The sequence below is a fragment of the Bombina bombina genome, chromosome 1 (genome assembly GCF_027579735.1).
Source record: "Bombina bombina isolate aBomBom1 chromosome 1, aBomBom1.pri, whole genome shotgun sequence".
In the NCBI taxonomy this organism is placed as follows: domain Eukaryota; kingdom Metazoa; phylum Chordata; class Amphibia; order Anura; family Bombinatoridae; genus Bombina; species Bombina bombina.
The window spans coordinates 291,652,386-291,671,980 of record NC_069499.1 but is presented as its reverse complement, the minus strand read 5'-3'; the positions used below and the strand labels follow the sequence as shown (position 1 = coordinate 291,671,980).

At 37.4% G+C, this 19,595-nt stretch overlaps 1 protein-coding gene across 1 annotated transcript in view; it reads right to left on the bottom strand.

Annotated features, from left to right (window-relative positions):
- LOC128657688 (tigger transposable element-derived protein 1-like) overlaps positions 1 to 19,595 on the bottom strand; it is a 33,929-nt gene extending 14,334 nt beyond the window's left edge. The window contains exon 1 of the mRNA XM_053712094.1: positions 18,229 to 19,595. Coding sequence (XP_053568069.1) covers positions 18,229 to 19,595 — 1,367 coding nt within the window. The remainder of the gene's footprint in view (positions 1 to 18,228) is intronic.

Below are 19,595 nucleotides of genomic sequence, written 5' to 3'. Positions count from 1 at the left end.
AGAGTAGGTGTAATTAGTTTAAAATTGTTGTAATATTTTTCTAATGTTTGTAAATATTTTTTTATTTTTTGTAACTTAGTTCTTTTTTATTTTTTGTACTTTAGTTAGTTTATTTAAATGTATTTATTTGTAGGTATTGTATTTAATTAATTTATTGATAGTGTAGTGTTAGGTTTAATTGTAGATAATTGTAGGTATTTTATTTAATTTATTTATTGATAGTGTAGTGTTAGGTTTAATTGTAACTTAGTTTAGGATTTATTTTACAGGTAATTTTGTAATTATTTTAACTAGGTAACTATTAAATAGTTATTAACTATTTAATAGCTATTGTACCTGGTTAAAATAAATACAAAGTTGCCTGTAAAATAAATATTAATCCTAAAATAGCTACAATATAATTATAATTTATATTGTAGCTATATTAGGGTTTATTTTACAGGTAAGTATTTAGCTTTAAATAGGAATAATTTATTTAATAAGAGTTAATTTATTTCGTTAGAATAAAATTATATTTAATTTAGGGGGGTGTTAGGGTTAGGGTTAGACTTAGCTTTAGGGGTTAAAAAATTTATTAGAATAGCGGTGAGCTCCGGTCGGCAGATTAGGGGTTAATGTTTGAAGTTAGGTGTCGGCGATGTTAGGGAGGGCAGATTAGGGGTTAATACTATTTATTATAGGGTTATTGAGGCGGGAGTGAGGCAGATTAGGGGTTAATACATTTATTATAGTAGCGGTGCGGTTCGGTCGGCAGATTAGGGGTTAATTATTGTAGGTAGGTGGAGGCGACGTTGTGGGGGGCAGATTAGGGGTTAATAAATATAATATAGGGGGCGGCGGTGTTAGGGGCAGCAGATTAGGGGTACATAGGTATAATGTAGGTAGCGGCGGTGTACGGAGCGGCAGATTAGGGGTTAAAAAAAATATGCAGGTGTCAGCGATAGCGGGGGCGGCAGATTAGGGGCTAATAAGTGTAAGGTTAGGGGTGTTTAGACTCGGGGTACATGTTAGGGTGTTAGGTGCAGACGTAGGAAGTGCTTCCCCATAGAAAACAATGGGGCTGCGTTAGGAGCTGAACGCTGCTTTTTTGCAGGTGTTAGGTTTTTTTTCAGCTCAAATGGCCCCATTGTTTTCTATGGGGGAATCGTGCATGAGCACGTTTTTTAAACTGGCCGCGTCCGTAAGCACCGCTGGTATCGAGAGTTGCAGTGGCGTTAAATATGCTCTACGCTCCCTTTTTTGGAGCCTAACGCAACCATTCTGTGAACTCTAAATACCAGCGGTATTTAAAAGGTGCGGGGGATAAAAAGCATGCGTAGCTAACGCACCCCTTTGGCCGCAGAACTCTAAATCTAGCCTATGATAGCTACAATATAACTAATAGTTACATTTGTATCTATCTTAGGGTTTATTTTTATTTTAACTAGGTACGATAGCTATTAAATAGTTATTAACTATTTAATAGCTACCTAGATAAAATAAATACAAAAGTACCTGTAAAATAAATCCTAACCTACGTTACAATTACACCTAACACTACACTATCATTAAATAAATTAAATTAATTAACTACAATTACCTAACATTAAATAAAATTAACTAAAATTAACTAAAGTACAAAAACAAACACTAAATTACAGAAAATAAAAAAATTACAAGAAGTTTAATCTAAGCCCCCTAATAAAATAAAAAAGCCCCCCAAAATAATAAAATTCCCTACCCTAAACTAAATTACAAATAGCACTTAAAAGGGCTCAACCCCCCTTAAAAAAACCTAACACTACCCCCTTGAAGATCACCCTACCTTGAGCCGTCTTCACCCAGCCGGGCAGAAGTCTTCATCCGATCCGGCCAGAAGTCTTCATCAAATCCGGGCAGAAGAGGTCCTCCAAGCGGCAGAAGTCTTCATCCAAGCGGCATCTTCTATCTTCAATTAACCAGAGTGGAGCGGATCCATCTTCAGTCCAGCCAACGCGGAGCCATCCTCTTCAAACGACGTCCTAACACTGAATGAAGGTTCCTTTAAATGACGTCATCCAAGATGGCGTCCCTTGAATTCCGATTGGCTGATAGGATTCTATCAGCCAATCAGAATTAAGGTAGGAAAAATCCGATTGGCTGATGCAATCAGCCAATCGGATTGAAGTTCAATCCGATTGGCTGATCCAATCAGCCAATAGGATTGACCTTGCATTCTATTGGCTGATCGGAACAGCCAATAGAATGCGAGGTCAATCCTATTGGCTGATCGGAACAGCCAATAGAATGCGAGGTCAATCCTATTGGCTGATTGTTTATCAGCCAATCGGATTGAAGTTCAATCCGATTGGCTGATCCAATCAGCCAATAGGATTGACCTCGCATTCTATTGGCTGATCGGAACAGCCAATAGAATGCAAGGTCAATCCTATTGGCTGATTGGATCAGCCAATCGGATTGAACTTCAATCAGCCAATCAGATTTTTCCTACCTTAATTCCGATTGGCTGATAGAATCCTATCAGCCAATCGGAATTCAAGGGACGCCATCTTGGATGACGTCATTTAAATGAACCTTTTTCAGTGTTAGGACGTCATTTGAAGAGGATGACTCCGCGTCAGCTGGATTGAAGATGGATCCGCTCCGGTTGATTGAAGATAGAAGATGCCGCTTGGATGAAGACTTCTGCCGCTTGGAGGACCTCTTCTGCCCGGATTTGATGAAGACTTCTGGCCGGATCGGATGAAGACTTCTGCCTGGCTGGGTGAAGACGGCTCAAGGTAGGGTGATCTTCAAGGGGGTAGTGTTAGGTTTTTTTAAGGGGGGGTTTGGGTGGGTTTTAGAGTAGCTTTGGGTGTGTGGGTGGTGGGTTTTAATGTTGGGGGGGTTGTATTTCTTTTTTTTTCAGGTAAAAGAGCTGATTACTTTGGGGCAATGCCCGCAAAAGGCCCTTTTAAGGGCTATTTGTAATTTAGTTTAGGGTAGGGAATTTTATTATTTTGGGGGGCTTTTTTATTTTATTAGGGGGCTTAGATTAGGTGTAATTAGTTTAAACGTCTTGTAATTTTTTTTATTTTCTGTAATTTAGTGTTTGTTTTTGTACTTTAGTTAATTTTAGTTAATTTTATTTAATGTTAGGTAATTGTAGTTAATTAATTTAATTTATTTAATGATAGTGTAGTGTTAGGTGTAATTGTAACGTAGGTTAGGATTTATTTTACAGGTACTTTTGTATTTATTTTAGCTAGGTAGCTATTAAATAGTTAATAACTATTTAATAGCTATTGTACCTAGTTAAAATAAATACAAAGTTGCCTGTAAAATAAAAATAAACCCTAAAATAGATACAAATGTAACTATTAGTTATATTGTAGCTATCTTAGGGTTTATTTTATAGGTAAGTATTTAGTTTTAAATAGGAATAATTTAGGTAATAATATTAAATTTATTTAGATGTATTTAAATAATATTTAAGTTAGGGGGTGTTAGGGTTAGACTTAGGTTTAGGGGTTAATTCATTTAATATAGTGGCGGCGGTGTAGGGGGGCAGGATAGGGGTTAATAAATGTAATGTAGGTGGCGGTGGGCTCCGGGTGCGGCGGATTAGGGGTTAAACAATTTATTTAGTTGCGGCGGGGTCCGGGATTGGCAGGATAGGGGTTAATAACTTTATGTAGGTGGCTGCGGTTTAGGGGGCAGCAGATTAGGGGTTAATAGGTATAATGTAGGTGGCGGTGGGCTCCGGGAGCGGCGGTTTAGGGGTTAATACATTTATTAGAGTTGCGGCGGGGTCCGGGAGCGGCGGTTTAGGGGTCAATAAGTTTATTTAGTTGCGGGGGGCTCCGGGAGCGGCGGTATAGGGGGTATAACAGTATAGTATAGTGTGGGTGCTTAGTGACAGGCTAGCAAGAAAGCTGCGAATAAGCCGATGAGCAGCGAGATCGATTACTGTTAGTTAACAACAGTCCCCTGCTCATCGCTCCGTACTTGGTGCGCGACTTTTTGACAGCTTTCTTGATAAATTTGGCGAACGTATTCAGGTCCGCGGCGGCGATGTTAGGCGAGCTTAGGCGAGCGTATTGGGCCGGCGAATGCAGGAAAGTAGACAGCTTGTTAAATAGAGGCCTATATCTCAATTGCAGTATATCCGATTAAACATTGGTTAAGGGGCTCTGATATTATATAAGGTTAAACATGAAATACAAATTTACCTCTCATTGTTTTGACGCTCTGTTTCTTCTGCACCTCTCTGTGAGTCTCTTCACTGGCTCCCCATTCACAGTAGATTAAAATTCAAAATTCTCACCCTGACCTACAAAACCCTCACTAATGCTGCCCCACCCTACTTGTCCTCACTCATCAACAAATATACCCCAGCCCGCCCCCTAAGATCCAACAATGACCTGCTTCTTGCATCCTCTACCATCACCTCCTCTCATGCCAGACTACAGGATTTCTGTCTTGCGGCACCAACTCTCTGGAATGCACTTCCTCGAGCTGTCAAACTTTCCCCCAACATCTCCTCCTTTAAACGTTCCCTAAAGACCTTTTTGTTCAGGGAAGCTTATCACCCGACTCAGTAACAAATGAACTTCACTTATCCACCAGTTGCCCTCATCTATCTCCTCATTAATATCATTCTCACCTTTGCAGTCCCCACCTCCTGTTTCCTATCCTCCCACCCCATCTGGATTGTAAGTGTCCACGGGAATAGGGCCCTCAACTCCCCTTGTATTTGTCTGTAAAATGTTGTCTCTTTTTGTACTGTTTATCCGTTGTACTTTTATCCTTGTACCCATGGGCAGCGCTGCGGAATCTGTTGGCGCTTTATAAATAAAGAATAATAATAAAATAATAATAATTGTTTGATCATACAAGGGATTCAGTAATATGCGATTGTAAAGCAAGGCAGCCTAGGGTGCCCAGTATCAGTGAGCTAAAAAAAATGAATCTTAGCATATGAAAAGGCATAATAAGGGTCGAATCTAGATATGTGTTAGCCATGCTGTATACTGTGGCCAAATAACTCCTTTGGAGAGAAATAGGTATTTAACACAGTATATTAGATAGAATATTTACATACCTGTTGCAGTAGGATAGTATGACTGTGCTATATAGTTAACATTGTTTGACCATGCAAGGAATTCAGCAAAATGAAAATATAAATCAAGACAGCCTAGGGTGTTCAGTAACAGTAAGCTAAATAAAATGAACCTTCGCGTATGTGCAGGCATAATGGAGGTCAAATCTATATATATGGTAGCCATGCTGTATACTGTGACCAAATAGATCTACTGGAGAGACATAGGTATTTAACACAGTATATTAGACAAGATATGTACAGTTTCAGAAGGAAATTATGAATCTGCTGTATAGTTACAGTTAATTATTAGACTGAACAACATAGGAATGTGAGTGGGGCCTTAGCGTACATTGACTATACCAGATCACTGAAATATGTGAATTATCTAATAGCTGCTAAAATAACCCAAAACTAACTACAAATTAGGAATAAACTGTTAATTCACACTGAGAGGGGGGAATATATACTAATGAATTACCAAAAAAGAGTATATTAGGCACTATTAGGGTAAATAACTTGTCTTCGACCTTTCAAATGAGCAAAGAAGTTCCCTTGGTCGTTAGAGAGAATGTGAAAATTATAGTGCATTCCTGTTTATTGCTATGATTAAGAACACTCTCTTAGCCTACTCCGGCATGAATCGTAGCTATTATATCTTGGCGTGCATCTGATTCTTTCCAAGTCTGTAATGGGGTGAGCCTGCTCGGCAAGGTAAATGTGCCTTTCCATGCATCTTGGAACCACCATTGTCTCTGTTCCGGTAAAATATATCTCCCAGGTGAATGAGGATTACAGATATTCTTCGAGAACCAGCCGCGGGAGTTGGCTGCACACCTGCAGCCAGGGGTCTCATGTGAGAGGATGGGCATGGTCTTCACACTGGGAGTTATTGTGGCAGTAAAAGTAGACAGATTAACCCGGGTTAGTACTTACACGGTGGTGTTGTCAATCCTTCGGCTTGAATAGGTCCAGGCCCAATGTGAGGTCTCCGGATAAGGTGCTGGGCTCAGATCTATAACCGGTGGGTTTGAGGATGGTGTAGTTGTATTAGCCTCCTGATGAGTAAAAGTTTCAGCTTCTTCCTCTGCGTAGCTATTTTTAACTATAGCTATGAGATCGTTAAATCCCCTCTCTGCCTTATATTCAAGTTCTGCTATTAGGTTGTGAATAGTAATACTCATCCATTATCGATCAGCAGTGAGATGTTCCTGGGGGGGGGGGGGGGATTCACGGTAGATGGTTTAGTAAGGCCTCCTTCTGGTATCATAGACAGTCTGATTTTTAGGGCTCTGGTTTGTGCAAACTTCATAAAGTTGGCTCAGATCGACATCTAGAAAGTTAGCAAGGTAGATATACTTATAATTCAATGTTGATGACTGTTTGGAGTGTAGATAATCGGTCTTTAGTCAAGATTTTGTTAGGAGCCTCTGGATCTGCGACCGATCATGGCTGCTGCTTGGACATGCCCCCCTTCAAACAATATTTTATGGTTTACAGCACCTTCTTATTTTAAGACACATGCAATTTTCTTGTATGTGTTTATGTATATATTTGTATGTATGTGTATCTGTGTGTATATTTGTATGCTATATATATGTGTGTGAGCACATACATATGTACAGACAAATACATACACATATGCAAACCCACATACACATATGCAAATCCACACATACAAGATCTTAAGCTCTAACATTTTACTTTCCTTTTGCAATATGGAATTTAAAATTTAAGCATTATTAGGAGCATTTGTTAAACCGTAAATTAATTTATACCTTAAAATGAAGTATAATAAAATAGTATGCATGTTAACTAACTATTTTATTTAGATTAAAAGGTATACAAATAACAAGGAGTAACTAATTACAGTGCATGAATACTCCAAATACCCCAAGATAATATTATAGACTCTCCATTGATATTAACTACAAAACAATAATAAAACAGGGAGGAATCCACAAATGGATGTCATAATGAAAAGAAATTTAAAGGACATGCTCATGACACTATGACTTTCTGAATTATCCAGGACACATTTGGATCTCCCCTACCTAAGTGGTTATTATAGTAGCATAAACTAAGTGCTCTGAAATAAATGGGGCAGCTTATGGATTCAATACTGTAAACCTCACTTTTTATCATTATAAGATAGGCTCTCAGAGCCAGAGAAGGGGATCTATAAAACTGGTTATCTGTCATTTTAATGTAGGGGTACTCACTACAGCATAAATCCTTACTGGTCTACTTTAGAACTTAATTATACTATAAATAGGCTGACCATATTGCAGCTTTAAAAAGGGACACATATGAAAAATACATATGTCGGGGCTGTTTTCAGGGCTGTTTAAAGAAATGGTTTTGTATAAGAAGCCTCACATATGTATTTTTCATATGTGTTCCTTCTTAAAGCGGCAATATGGTCAGCCTAACTATAAATACAAATGGAAATGAAAGGGTATGGGTCTACACTGGTTACAAAAGGGTTAGAACAGTTAGACAAAACTTAAAAACTATTGGTTGCATTAAGCAAAGCAGACACCGTCTCCCACAGCACTAAGTTTAAAAAGAGGAGCTCAGCACCCAACAAAAGATATTGGAAAAAAGAAAAACTTTACCCATACTTCAGAATAAGGACAGCAATGTCCATTTAAATGGATTGTGTAAGATGATATACAAAGTCTGCAGCTGGACAATAATATTTACCTGAACTAAAATATTGCTATGGAAGACTCCCAGTTAAGAGAGTTTTTACTAGGCTACTTTTTGAAGTTGAAAATGCTCCACCGTCCCAGGCTGCTGACAAGGGAGCAATACTAGAAACTTAGCAAATCAAATACAGCACCCACTACTCACAGGAGCACGGAGAAGGCTTACCAAGCCCAAAAGATCCAAATAGAAAAATGATCTCCAGCTGTGATCAATAAAATTACCTTTATTTTGCATACAGGGTCCAGTTTTAAGCAACATTTTGCTTGAAAAAGGCCCGAAATGTTGCTTAAAACTGGACCGTGTATGCAAAATAAAGGTCATTTTATTCACCACAGCTGGAGATAATTTTTTTGAAGGGAGCAATACTATACATATAACGGAAAAGGGAATGAGATTAATAAGGAGCATGCGATAAGCTAATACTTATCTACACTATCAAAATGAAACTACAGTGGGACCTCGGTTTAATGCGCTCTCCGGGACGTTTTCGTTTTGCGAAAAATTCGTAAACCGAAACACGGTTTCCCATAGGAATGCATTGAAAACCAATTAATGCGTTCCGGAGGTGAGAAAAAAGTCAAATAAAGTATTTTATCTGTTCAAAACTCTTTATAAAGTGCACTTTAAAGGCATAAATACTGTACAGGGACATGATTAATCAAGCAATAACATTTCAAACATGCAACTTTATGTTTTAAAACATCACACATCAACTTTTAAAACATGGCAGACTGTTGGTAACATGGTACAGTACACTTTAACTGTACATAAATAACACGTCAACAGGGAAAACATGGAAAATAGCAAAACAATTTCAACACTGTTTGGAAGATGAGGAGGACGAGGGAAATAAGTCCCAAAAAAAGTCTAAAGAAAAAATATCTGCTGAATTTAACAAGACCCCAATATTCATTACTGGATTTAACAGCAACTACCGTGAGATTCAGAAGATTATAGCCAAACATTGGCCCATAATCTGTGATGATCCACATCTCAAAAAACTGATTCCATCTAAACCAAGGGTAGTCTACAGAAGGGCGCCCACTCTTAAAAATAAATTGGCCCCCAGTAAGATTGTGAGAGACAAGACTATGGGCACTAACCATCATCTAGGCCTAAATAGGACTTTCTTGGGCAATTTTATCCCCCAAAGTGGAGCTTTTAAATGTATGAAACGTAAATGTAACATGTGTAAAACCATTAAAAATAGAACTACGACATTTTCTTCAAACCAAACAGGAGAACAATTTAAAATCATGAAGAGACTATCCTGCGAATCGACCTATGTTGTCTATTTAGTGAATTGCTTATGTGGGGCCCAGTATGTAGGGCGTACGAGCCGCACCATCAGAAAACGTTGGAGCGAACACATTTATAACATCAAGAGAAAATATCTCAAACACAGTCTATCTAGACATTGTGCCTTTTTTCATAAAGGTAGTGCGAAAACACTATCTATAATACCAATCGAACAGATTTCCAGAAATAGTCATAATCCTCTTCTCAATCTACGCCGTAGAGAGACATACTGGATACATAAATTACATTCCTTAGTACCAGATGGTCTAAATGAATGTGTAGATCTGGCCGCCTTTGATATATGATAAGGCGAGTGGCATTATACACACGACATCATCTATATTCCTATTGATACCCCTGGGCATCAATACGGCATCAATTAAGGGTATTTTACCCCCTAGTTGTATTCCAGGAAATTGAAGGACTATATCTACACCGTATTTCATATTAGACTGTATTCAGTTGTTACAGCTATAAACTGCATTAACTATCTCCATCTCGCATACCAATAAGGCTATTATAGCCTCTTAGCTAATTTGAGTATAGTTAGGTTCTACCCTCTCCTATTTTTACTGTAGCATTCTAGTCAATTAGATTATAGTTAGTTGTAAGCACCATATAACATTGTGACTTACATATTTCATTTGAGAGATCATATAAAGATATGACAAGAACACTCATATCCTTTCCAAGTTCTCATTAGTCTACTCATATATGTATATACTGACCAAACACCCCAAATACAACTTATGAGGTTTAAAAGATTATTACTTAATCTTGTGAGCACTTGGATCTGTCACCAGCTTTTGTACGTTTACTTTTTACAATATCACATATACTAATAGCTTTTCCATCATTATAGGGGACTCAACACACTATCTAACTTGTAACTATAACTCATATATAATCATTCATCATCACTAATTATTATTTTTTTCAATAATATTTATTAATATTATTACACATTATTAAATATCACTATGACCATAAGGAACAAAATATATTATTTATTAATATTATATACACTTTATCCCTACATCACTATAATATAGAGAAAATTATTTAATACTAAGTCACTGAGGTATTGGATGATTATAAATATCTCAACATTTACATATAAGTTAGTTATTAAGGAGCACTTACAAGAACACAAGCACCATATGCCTTATTGTATTTAGAAGAAGGTTTATTAATTTCACTTGTACTATTTAATAACTTAGAAGATTCAGTTTCTTATAATATAAGAATCGTATTTAACAATACTCACACTACTCACTTATAGTATTAAATCCACATTTCTCACATATGCACATTCATTTTACAATATATATGGTTTACCGTTCACTAATACTAATAAGCAATGACTGATTGAATATAGTGAGTCTTTGATCACAACATTTACATTTGCAACAGCCTTCTATTATCTAGCGCCGTGCTGAATAATTCTTACTATACTGACATTAACGTCAGTGGCTAGAACATAGCCAATCATTACATTCATTCTAATTTCACACAGACCAATTAGGCGATAGCATTTAGCTTGTGCTTTAATACAGAGCTGAATAAGCCACTTGCTCTGTATGGCTAGACAGCTGACATGCGCACTAAGCGCTATACGCATACCAGTTAGAAACTCCAACAGTGCTCTATCATAAAATAAAGCTGATTATCAATTGAGTTTTAATGCGAATGGCCGCAACAAAGCAAATCATGACATTGATCTGAGGAGCTACACTGACCTATCGGATCATAGCTCCTCATTTGAATTGAATGCGTTATATGGTTACCATGGTCACAATACTGACATGCGCATTAGCGCTAGATACACGCCATCCAGAAACCTTATTGGAGATTTGTAACAACACAAAGTAAGTGATCGTGTTTAGAACTAATCTAATACACTTTTATTTATATAATAATCACTAAGAGCAAACCAGATCATGAAACCGAAAGGTATAGACATGCGAAATAATCTGTATAACATGTGATTTTATTTGTATGACAAATCTAAAAGATAGAGAAAACAGAGTGGGAATAGTTTGGATCATGATATTGAAAGATTTAAACATACGAAACAATCGCTATGTTGGATAATATATACAAAAAAGGAATAGTTAGAAAAGAAACCTGATAAATACTATTAAGGTATTTAATATTCAGTATCTTTGTCCTTATGTGTGATATAAATTGTCTCTAAACCTCACTATACTACCTCTACCAATTAAGAGGGATATCAAAAAGATGTGGAAATTGCAACTATGTGTAACTGTCTAAATTGGTTTTTTGTTATAATGTGTATTCATTGTTATTGTTTAACACACTGCATACAAATTGGTTTATGTCAAAACAAACTTGCAAACAAGACACCTATGATGTCATAAATCACACCCACTACAAGTGTTATCAATTATGTTAATTAGTTTGGTTAGGTATATGTAGCAAGTGTTTGGAAATCATTTTATTAAGCCTGAGGAAACAGTCTGTGACTGAGAAACGCGTCGCTGTATTTTAATTTATAATAGTAAAGTTTTATACCTTTTTAACCCAAACACTTGCTACTGTGTCTCATTTGGATTAAAATATTGTCCACTGGACCTCTGCTGTCTGCCTCCTGTGGAAGCCTTGATACAGTCTGTTGGGTGACTATATTGACCCCATCCTGTCTGATTAGCATCAATGGAGATGCTTTACTTTTTGTGAGTATATATCTTACCACACATACTATTGCTTCTAGTATAAGACTGTACTAGGCCATATAGGCACCTTTGTATCCCCTTGTGTTTTACTACAGAACATCTATCTGCACCCCAAGAGGTCGGTCTGCTGGGTGACTGTTATAGATCCCAGACTGCTCCCACTGCACTAATTGGAGTGCTTTTAAAATTGTGAGTTTGATAGAATACAATCTGATAATCAAATTCTGTGGATCAAACAATATTGGGCCATGTGGCGCATCTGTCTTTTTCTCTGCTTTTAGATTATCCTGTTGGATCCTGGCCGGGTCCTCTACAGATTGCTGCCTCTTCAACACCTATCTGAAAATTAAAAACTTTATTGTATACTACCACTTATTAGTTTATATTATTGTTATATTTATGTGAGAATTATCTTATATTTTGTTGAAATTTCATTTGCCAATTTTATTTTGTTGAAATTTTATTTGCCAATAGAATTCTCATTTGCCAATAGGCTCATCGGCACTGATATTCTATATATATTCTATATATATTTTGTGTATTCTATACTTATTATTATTATTGACACTCTATAGTCCTCTGAGTGCTATACTATAGGGCGCCCCCTATTCTATAGACATTTTTTGCTTAAATACACTTAGGTGTATATTCGCTTTTGGCCTCTAGGGGTAGTCGACCTTTGCATTATGCTATCTGCAGCTGAAAGATCTAATAAGAGGAAGAAAAACAGTGGTTTAGAAACCACTGATCATCAAATTGAAAACACACCTGATCCCTCTATGCATACACTATTTTCTAAATTGGAGAATTTGTTGAAGTCTGAGCACAGACACTGGTGGGACTTTGAAACACTACAAAAATATAAAAATAAAAAACAGATACCTAGAGGGTTGAGAGTATTTAAAAATTGCTCTTTCAAAGATAACAATGATATCCTCAAAGAATGGGAGGATGCCCTCAGTGTCTGTGCTAACACTTTTATAGATATTCTAATTAAGCATAGGAAACACCTATATAATCAAATAGGTATTGAGATAGATGAAACACAACAATATCTAGAAAAATATATTAATCATGCAGAATTTGAAGGACTAAGAAAATCTGCCTATGATAGAGCAGAAGAATACCAAAATGAGGTGATTAAAAGAAAAAACAAAAAAATTAGCAAGAGATGAAGGCGATTATGCTAAGGGTGAGGTCTATACCTTCAATAGGACTAATGAAAGGAATACTTTCAATAGGAACACCAACCATAATAGCAATTTCTCAAGAAATGCACCAAGATTCAACCCTAGAAGACAGGGCGATAACAACTACAATAGAAGACAGGGTGATAACAACTATAACACTAGATTCAATTATGATCAAGAAAATAGATTCACAGAGTCTGATACGAACAGACCAAACAGACACCAACATGCTGAATATAATAAGGCAAGAGATGGTACACAACACCAATCATATAATCAGCAGAATTACTATCAACACCCTCATCAACGAGATAATGTTAGATCTCACCAATCTTATAACAACACACACTATAATCAGGATAATTACTATGAAAATAAACATCAATATCACCAATATAATAAACCCCAATTTCACCAACATTGGGACAGATCCAGTGAACATAATTGGACAAATAAACAAAATGATGATAATAATCATGGGTTTAGAGAAAATATGAGGCATTCTCCACGAAGGATAGAAAATAACAAGCACACTGATAGACCTCTGAATACTGCCACTGACATACACAAAGAGAGACCCCACATCTCACATATCTATGGGTCTCCTATGGGTGCGAGTCTGGTGTTCTATGGCCGGTATATAGACGATCTGCTTATTCTATTTAGGGGGACATATGAAGAGGCTAAAATCTTCACTATCTCACTTAATTCCAATGAATTCGAACTAGAATTCACTTCCAATATCCAGCCTAACACAATTGAATTTTTAGATCTATCTTTGTCATTTTCAACAACTGGAGCAATTATGTCGGAAACTTTTTTCAAAAAAGTTGATTGTAATAGTTTTTTAAACTTTAGGAGCAATCATTATATGAGTTGGAAGAAGAATGTGCCTTATGGCCAATTTAGAAGAATAAGACGCAACTGCAGCACCATTGATAGCTATAAAAAACAAGCTTTGATTTTGAAGGATAGGTTCTTGGAGAAAGGTTACCCCTTGGAGCTCATCCAGAAGGGATACCTAAGGGCATTGAATGATGATAGAAATACCTACCTGTTACCAAATAAGTCCCAAAAAAAGTCTAAAGAAAAAATATCTGCTGAATTTAACAAGACCCCAATATTCATTACTGGATTTAACAGCAACTACCGTGAGATTCAGAAGATTATAGCCAAACATTGGCCCATAATCTGTGATGATCCACATCTCAAAAAACTGATTCCATCTAAACCAAGGGTAGTCTACAGAAGGGCGCCCACTCTTAAAAATAAATTGGCCCCCAGTAAGATTGTGAGAGACAAGACTATGGGCACTAACCATCATCTAGGCCTAAATAGGACTTTCTTGGGCAATTTTATCCCCCAAAGTGGAGCTTTTAAATGTATGAAACGTAAATGTAACATGTGTAAAACCATTAAAAATAGAACTACGACATTTTCTTCAAACCAAACAGGAGAACAATTTAAAATCATGAAGAGACTATCCTGCGAATCGACCTATGTTGTCTATTTAGTGAATTGCTTATGTGGGGCCCAGTATGTAGGGCGTACGAGCCGCACCATCAGAAAACGTTGGAGCGAACACATTTATAACATCAAGAGAAAATATCTCAAACACAGTCTATCTAGACATTGTGCCTTTTTTCATAAAGGTAGTGCGAAAACACTATCTATAATACCAATCGAACAGATTTCCAGAAATAGTCATAATCCTCTTCTCAATCTACGCCGTAGAGAGACATACTGGATACATAAATTACATTCCTTAGTACCAGATGGTCTAAATGAATGTGTAGATCTGGCCGCCTTTGATATATGATAAGGCGAGTGGCATTATACACACGACATCATCTATATTCCTATTGATACCCCTGGGCATCAATACGGCATCAATTAAGGGTATTTTACCCCCTAGTTGTATTCCAGGAAATTGAAGGACTATATCTACACCGTATTTCATATTAGACTGTATTCAGTTGTTACAGCTATAAACTGCATTAACTATCTCCATCTCGCATACCAATAAGGCTATTATAGCCTCTTAGCTAATTTGAGTATAGTTAGGTTCTACCCTCTCCTATTTTTACAATGATATGGTTACTGTAGCATTCTAGTCAATTAGATTATAGTTAGTTGTAAGCACCATATAACATTGTGACTTACATATTTCATTTGAGAGATCATATAAAGATATGACAAGAACACTCATATCCTTTCCAAGTTCTCATTAGTCTACTCATATATGTATATACTGACCAAACACCCCAAATACAACTTATGAGGTTTAAAAGATTATTACTTAATCTTGTGAGCACTTGGATCTGTCACCAGCTTTTGTACGTTTACTTTTTACAATATCACATATACTAATAGCTTTTCCATCATTATAGGGGACTCAACACACTATCTAACTTGTAACTATAACTCATATATAATCATTCATCATCACTAATTATTATTTTTTTCAATAATATTTATTAATATTATTACACATTATTAAATATCACTATGACCATAAGGAACAAAATATATTATTTATTAATATTATATACACTTTATCCCTACATCACTATAATATAGAGAAAATTATTTAATACTAAGTCACTGAGGTATTGGATGATTATAAATATCTCAACATTTACATATAAGTTAGTTATTAAGGAGCACTTACAAGAACACAAGCACCATATGCCTTATTGTATTTAGAAGAAGGTTTATTAATTTCACTTGTACTATTTAATAACTTAGAAGATTCAGTTTCTTATAATATAAGAATCGTATTTAACAATACTCACACTACTCACTTATAGTATTAAATCCACATTTCTCACATATGCACATTCATTTTACAATATATATGGTTTACCGTTCACTAATACTAATAAGCAATGACTGATTGAATATAGTGAGTCTTTGATCACAACATTTACATTTGCAACAGCCTTCTATTATCTAGCGCCGTGCTGAATAATTCTTACTATACTGACATTAACGTCAGTGGCTAGAACATAGCCAATCATTACATTCATTCTAATTTCACACAGACCAATTAGGCGATAGCATTTAGCTTGTGCTTTAATACAGAGCTGAATAAGCCACTTGCTCTGTATGGCTAGACAGCTGACATGCGCACTAAGCGCTATACGCATACCAGTTAGAAACTCCAACAGTGCTCTATCATAAAATAAAGCTGATTATCAATTGAGTTTTAATGCGAATGGCCGCAACAAAGCAAATCATGACATTGATCTGAGGAGCTACACTGACCTATCGGATCATAGCTCCTCATTTGAATTGAATGCGTTATATGGTTACCATGGTCACAATACTGACATGCGCATTAGCGCTAGATACACGCCATCCAGAAACCTTATTGGAGATTTGTAACAACACAAAGTAAGTGATCGTGTTTAGAACTAATCTAATACACTTTTATTTATATAATAATCACTAAGAGCAAACCAGATCATGAAACCGAAAGGTATAGACATGCGAAATAATCTGTATAACATGTGATTTTATTTGTATGACAAATCTAAAAGATAGAGAAAACAGAGTGGGAATAGTTTGGATCATGATATTGAAAGATTTAAACATACAAAACAATCGCTATGTTGGATAATATATACAAAAAAGGAATAGTTAGAAAAGAAACCTGATAAATACTATTAAGGCATTTAATATTCAGTATCTTTGTCCTTATGTGTGATATAAATTGTCTCTAAACCTCACTATACTACCTCTACCAATTAAGAGGGATATCAAAAAGATGTGGAAATTGCAACTATGTGTAACTGTCTAAATTGGTTTTTTGTTATAATGTGTATTCATTGTTATTGTTTAACACACTGCATACAAATTGGTTTATGTCAAAACAAACTTGTAAACAAGACACCTATGATGTCATAAATCACACCCACTACAAGTGTTATCAATTATGTTAATTAGTTTGGTTAGGTATATGTAGCAAGTGTTTGGAAATCATTTTATTAAGCCTGAGGAAACAGTCTGTGACTGAGAAACGCGTCGCTGTATTTTAATTTATAATAGTAAAGTTTTATACCTTTTTAACCCAAACACTTGCTACTGTGTCTCATTTGGATTAAAATATTGTCCACTGGACCTCTGCTGTCTGCCTCCTGTGGAAGCCTTGATACAGTCTGTTGGGTGACTATATTGACCCCATCCTGTCTGATTAGCATCAATGGAGATGCTTTACTTTTTGTGAGTATATATCTTACCACACATACTATTGCTTCTAGTATAAGACTGTACTAGGCCATATAGGCACCTTTGTATCCCCTTGTGTTTTACTACAGAACATCTATCTGCACCCCAAGAGGTCGGTCTGCTGGGTGACTGTTATAGATCCCAGACTGCTCCCACTGCACTAATTGGAGTGCTTTTAAAATTGTGAGTTTGATAGAATACAATCTGATAATCAAATTCTGTGGATCAAACAATATTGGGCCATGTGGCGCATCTGTCTTTTTCTCTGCTTTTAGATTATCCTGTTGGATCCTGGCCGGGTCCTCTACAGATTGCTGCCTCTTCAACACCTATCTGAAAATTAAAAACTTTATTGTATACTACCACTTATTAGTTTATATTATTGTTATATTTATGTGAGAATTATCTTATATTTTGTTGAAATTTCATTTGCCAATTTTATTTTGTTGAAATTTTATTTGCCAATAGAATTCTCATTTGCCAATAGGCTCATCGGCACTGATATTCTATATATATTCTATATATATTTTGTGTATTCTATACTTATTATTATTATTGACACTCTATAGTCCTCTGAGTGCTATACTATAGGGCGCCCCCTATTCTATAGGAACTTTTAAAACATGGCAGACTGTTGGTAACATGGTACAGTACACTTTAACTGTACATAAATAACACGTCAACAGGGAAAACATGGAAAATAGCAAAACAATTTCAACACTGTTTGGAAGATGAGGAGGACGAGGGAAATTGGGCAGCACTAACACAAGCAGGTTCTTCTTCATGTCTAGGCTGTTTTTGTAGGAACCTTTCCATTGTCTGCTGCCTCTGGCGCCTTTTAAGCATCCCTCGGAAAGGGGACATGATGTCTGTGTCAAAACTGCTCACAAGTCTGTGGGCTAGAGCCTTATCTGGGTGGTGCTGCTGTACAAAAGTCTGTAGGTTTACCCACATTTGGCATGCCTCCTTGAGTTCCGTGGAAGAGAGCTGTTCCTCGCTCATTTCCTCCTCCTCCTCAAATGCGATCTGCTCCTCCATCGACTCCTTCTGCAATTCCACCAGCTCCTCGGTGGTTAGGACACGGTTGTGTTCCTCCACCAGCTCGTAGACATCCTCCTCAGTCACCTCCAGGCCCATGGTCCTCCCCAAGGAAACAATTTCCTCCAACACTGTTGACTCTAGTGCAGGTGCAGAAGCACTGGAGGCAGGTTTTACAACACAGTCTGGCCAAAGGTTGTGCAAAGCAGAGTTTAGGTTTGTCTGGCTGACCCCGGCCCAGGCAATGGTGATAATCTGCAGACAGCTCACAATGTCAAAATGCTCTCTCCAAAATTCATGGAGGGTGAGGCTTGAGCGATCTGTCATCTCAAAGCATCGCCGGAAAAGCTCCCTTGTGTAGATTTTTTTAAAATTGGAGATGACCTGCTGGTCCATTGGCTGGAGTAGTGGGGTGGTGTTAGGCGGAAGGAACATGACCTTGATGAAATTAAAGTCCTCCAGCAAGTCTTCCTCGAGGCCTGGAGGATGGGCAGGATCATTGTCCATGAGCAGCATGGCCTTGAGTGGCAGGTTATTGTCCACAAGGTACTTCTTCACAGCAAGACCAAAAACCGCATTGACCCACTTCACAAACAAGAGGCGTGTGACCCAAGCCTTTGGGTTAGACTGCCACAAAACGCTCAACTGCTCCTTGTTCACCTTGTGTTTCTTAAAGGCCCGTGGGTTCTCTGAATGGTAGACAAGCAGGGGCTTGATCTTAAGGTCCCCACTGGCGTTGGTGCAGAACAGGAGGGTAAGACGGTCCTTCATCGGCTTGTGGCCAGGCAATGAGGTCTCCTGTTCTGTGATGAAGGTACGCTTTGGCATCCTCTTCCAGAAGAGTCCAGTCTCGTCGCAGTTGAAGACCTGCTGAGGAAGGTAGCCCTTTGAAACTATGACCTCCAGGAACTCCGTAGCAAATTCTTCAGCTGCAGCAACATCGGAACTTGCAGCCTCTCCATGCCTGACCACACTGTGGATGCCAGATCTGTTCTTGAACCTTTCGAACCACCCCCTGCTGGCCTTGAAGCCTTCTGCATCTGCTGACGTTCCTGGCTGTTGTTTGAGGAGGTCAGCATGCAAGGCCTTGGCTTTTTCGCAGATGATCGCCTTGGTCACTGAGTCCCCTGCACGCTGCTTCTGTTCAATCCAGAGCAGGAGCAACTTCTCGACCTCCTCCAGAACAGGTGGCCGTTGCTTGGAGACCCTGGTGACTCCCTTGGCTGCATCTCTCCCAGTAATCTTCTCTTTCATTTTTAGGATTGTACAGATTGTGGATGCACTCCTTCCATACTCTTTGGCAAGGTCAGTCAATCGCAAACCTCCTTCATGCTTCCTGATGATTTCCTTCTTGTCCTCAAGCAGAATCAT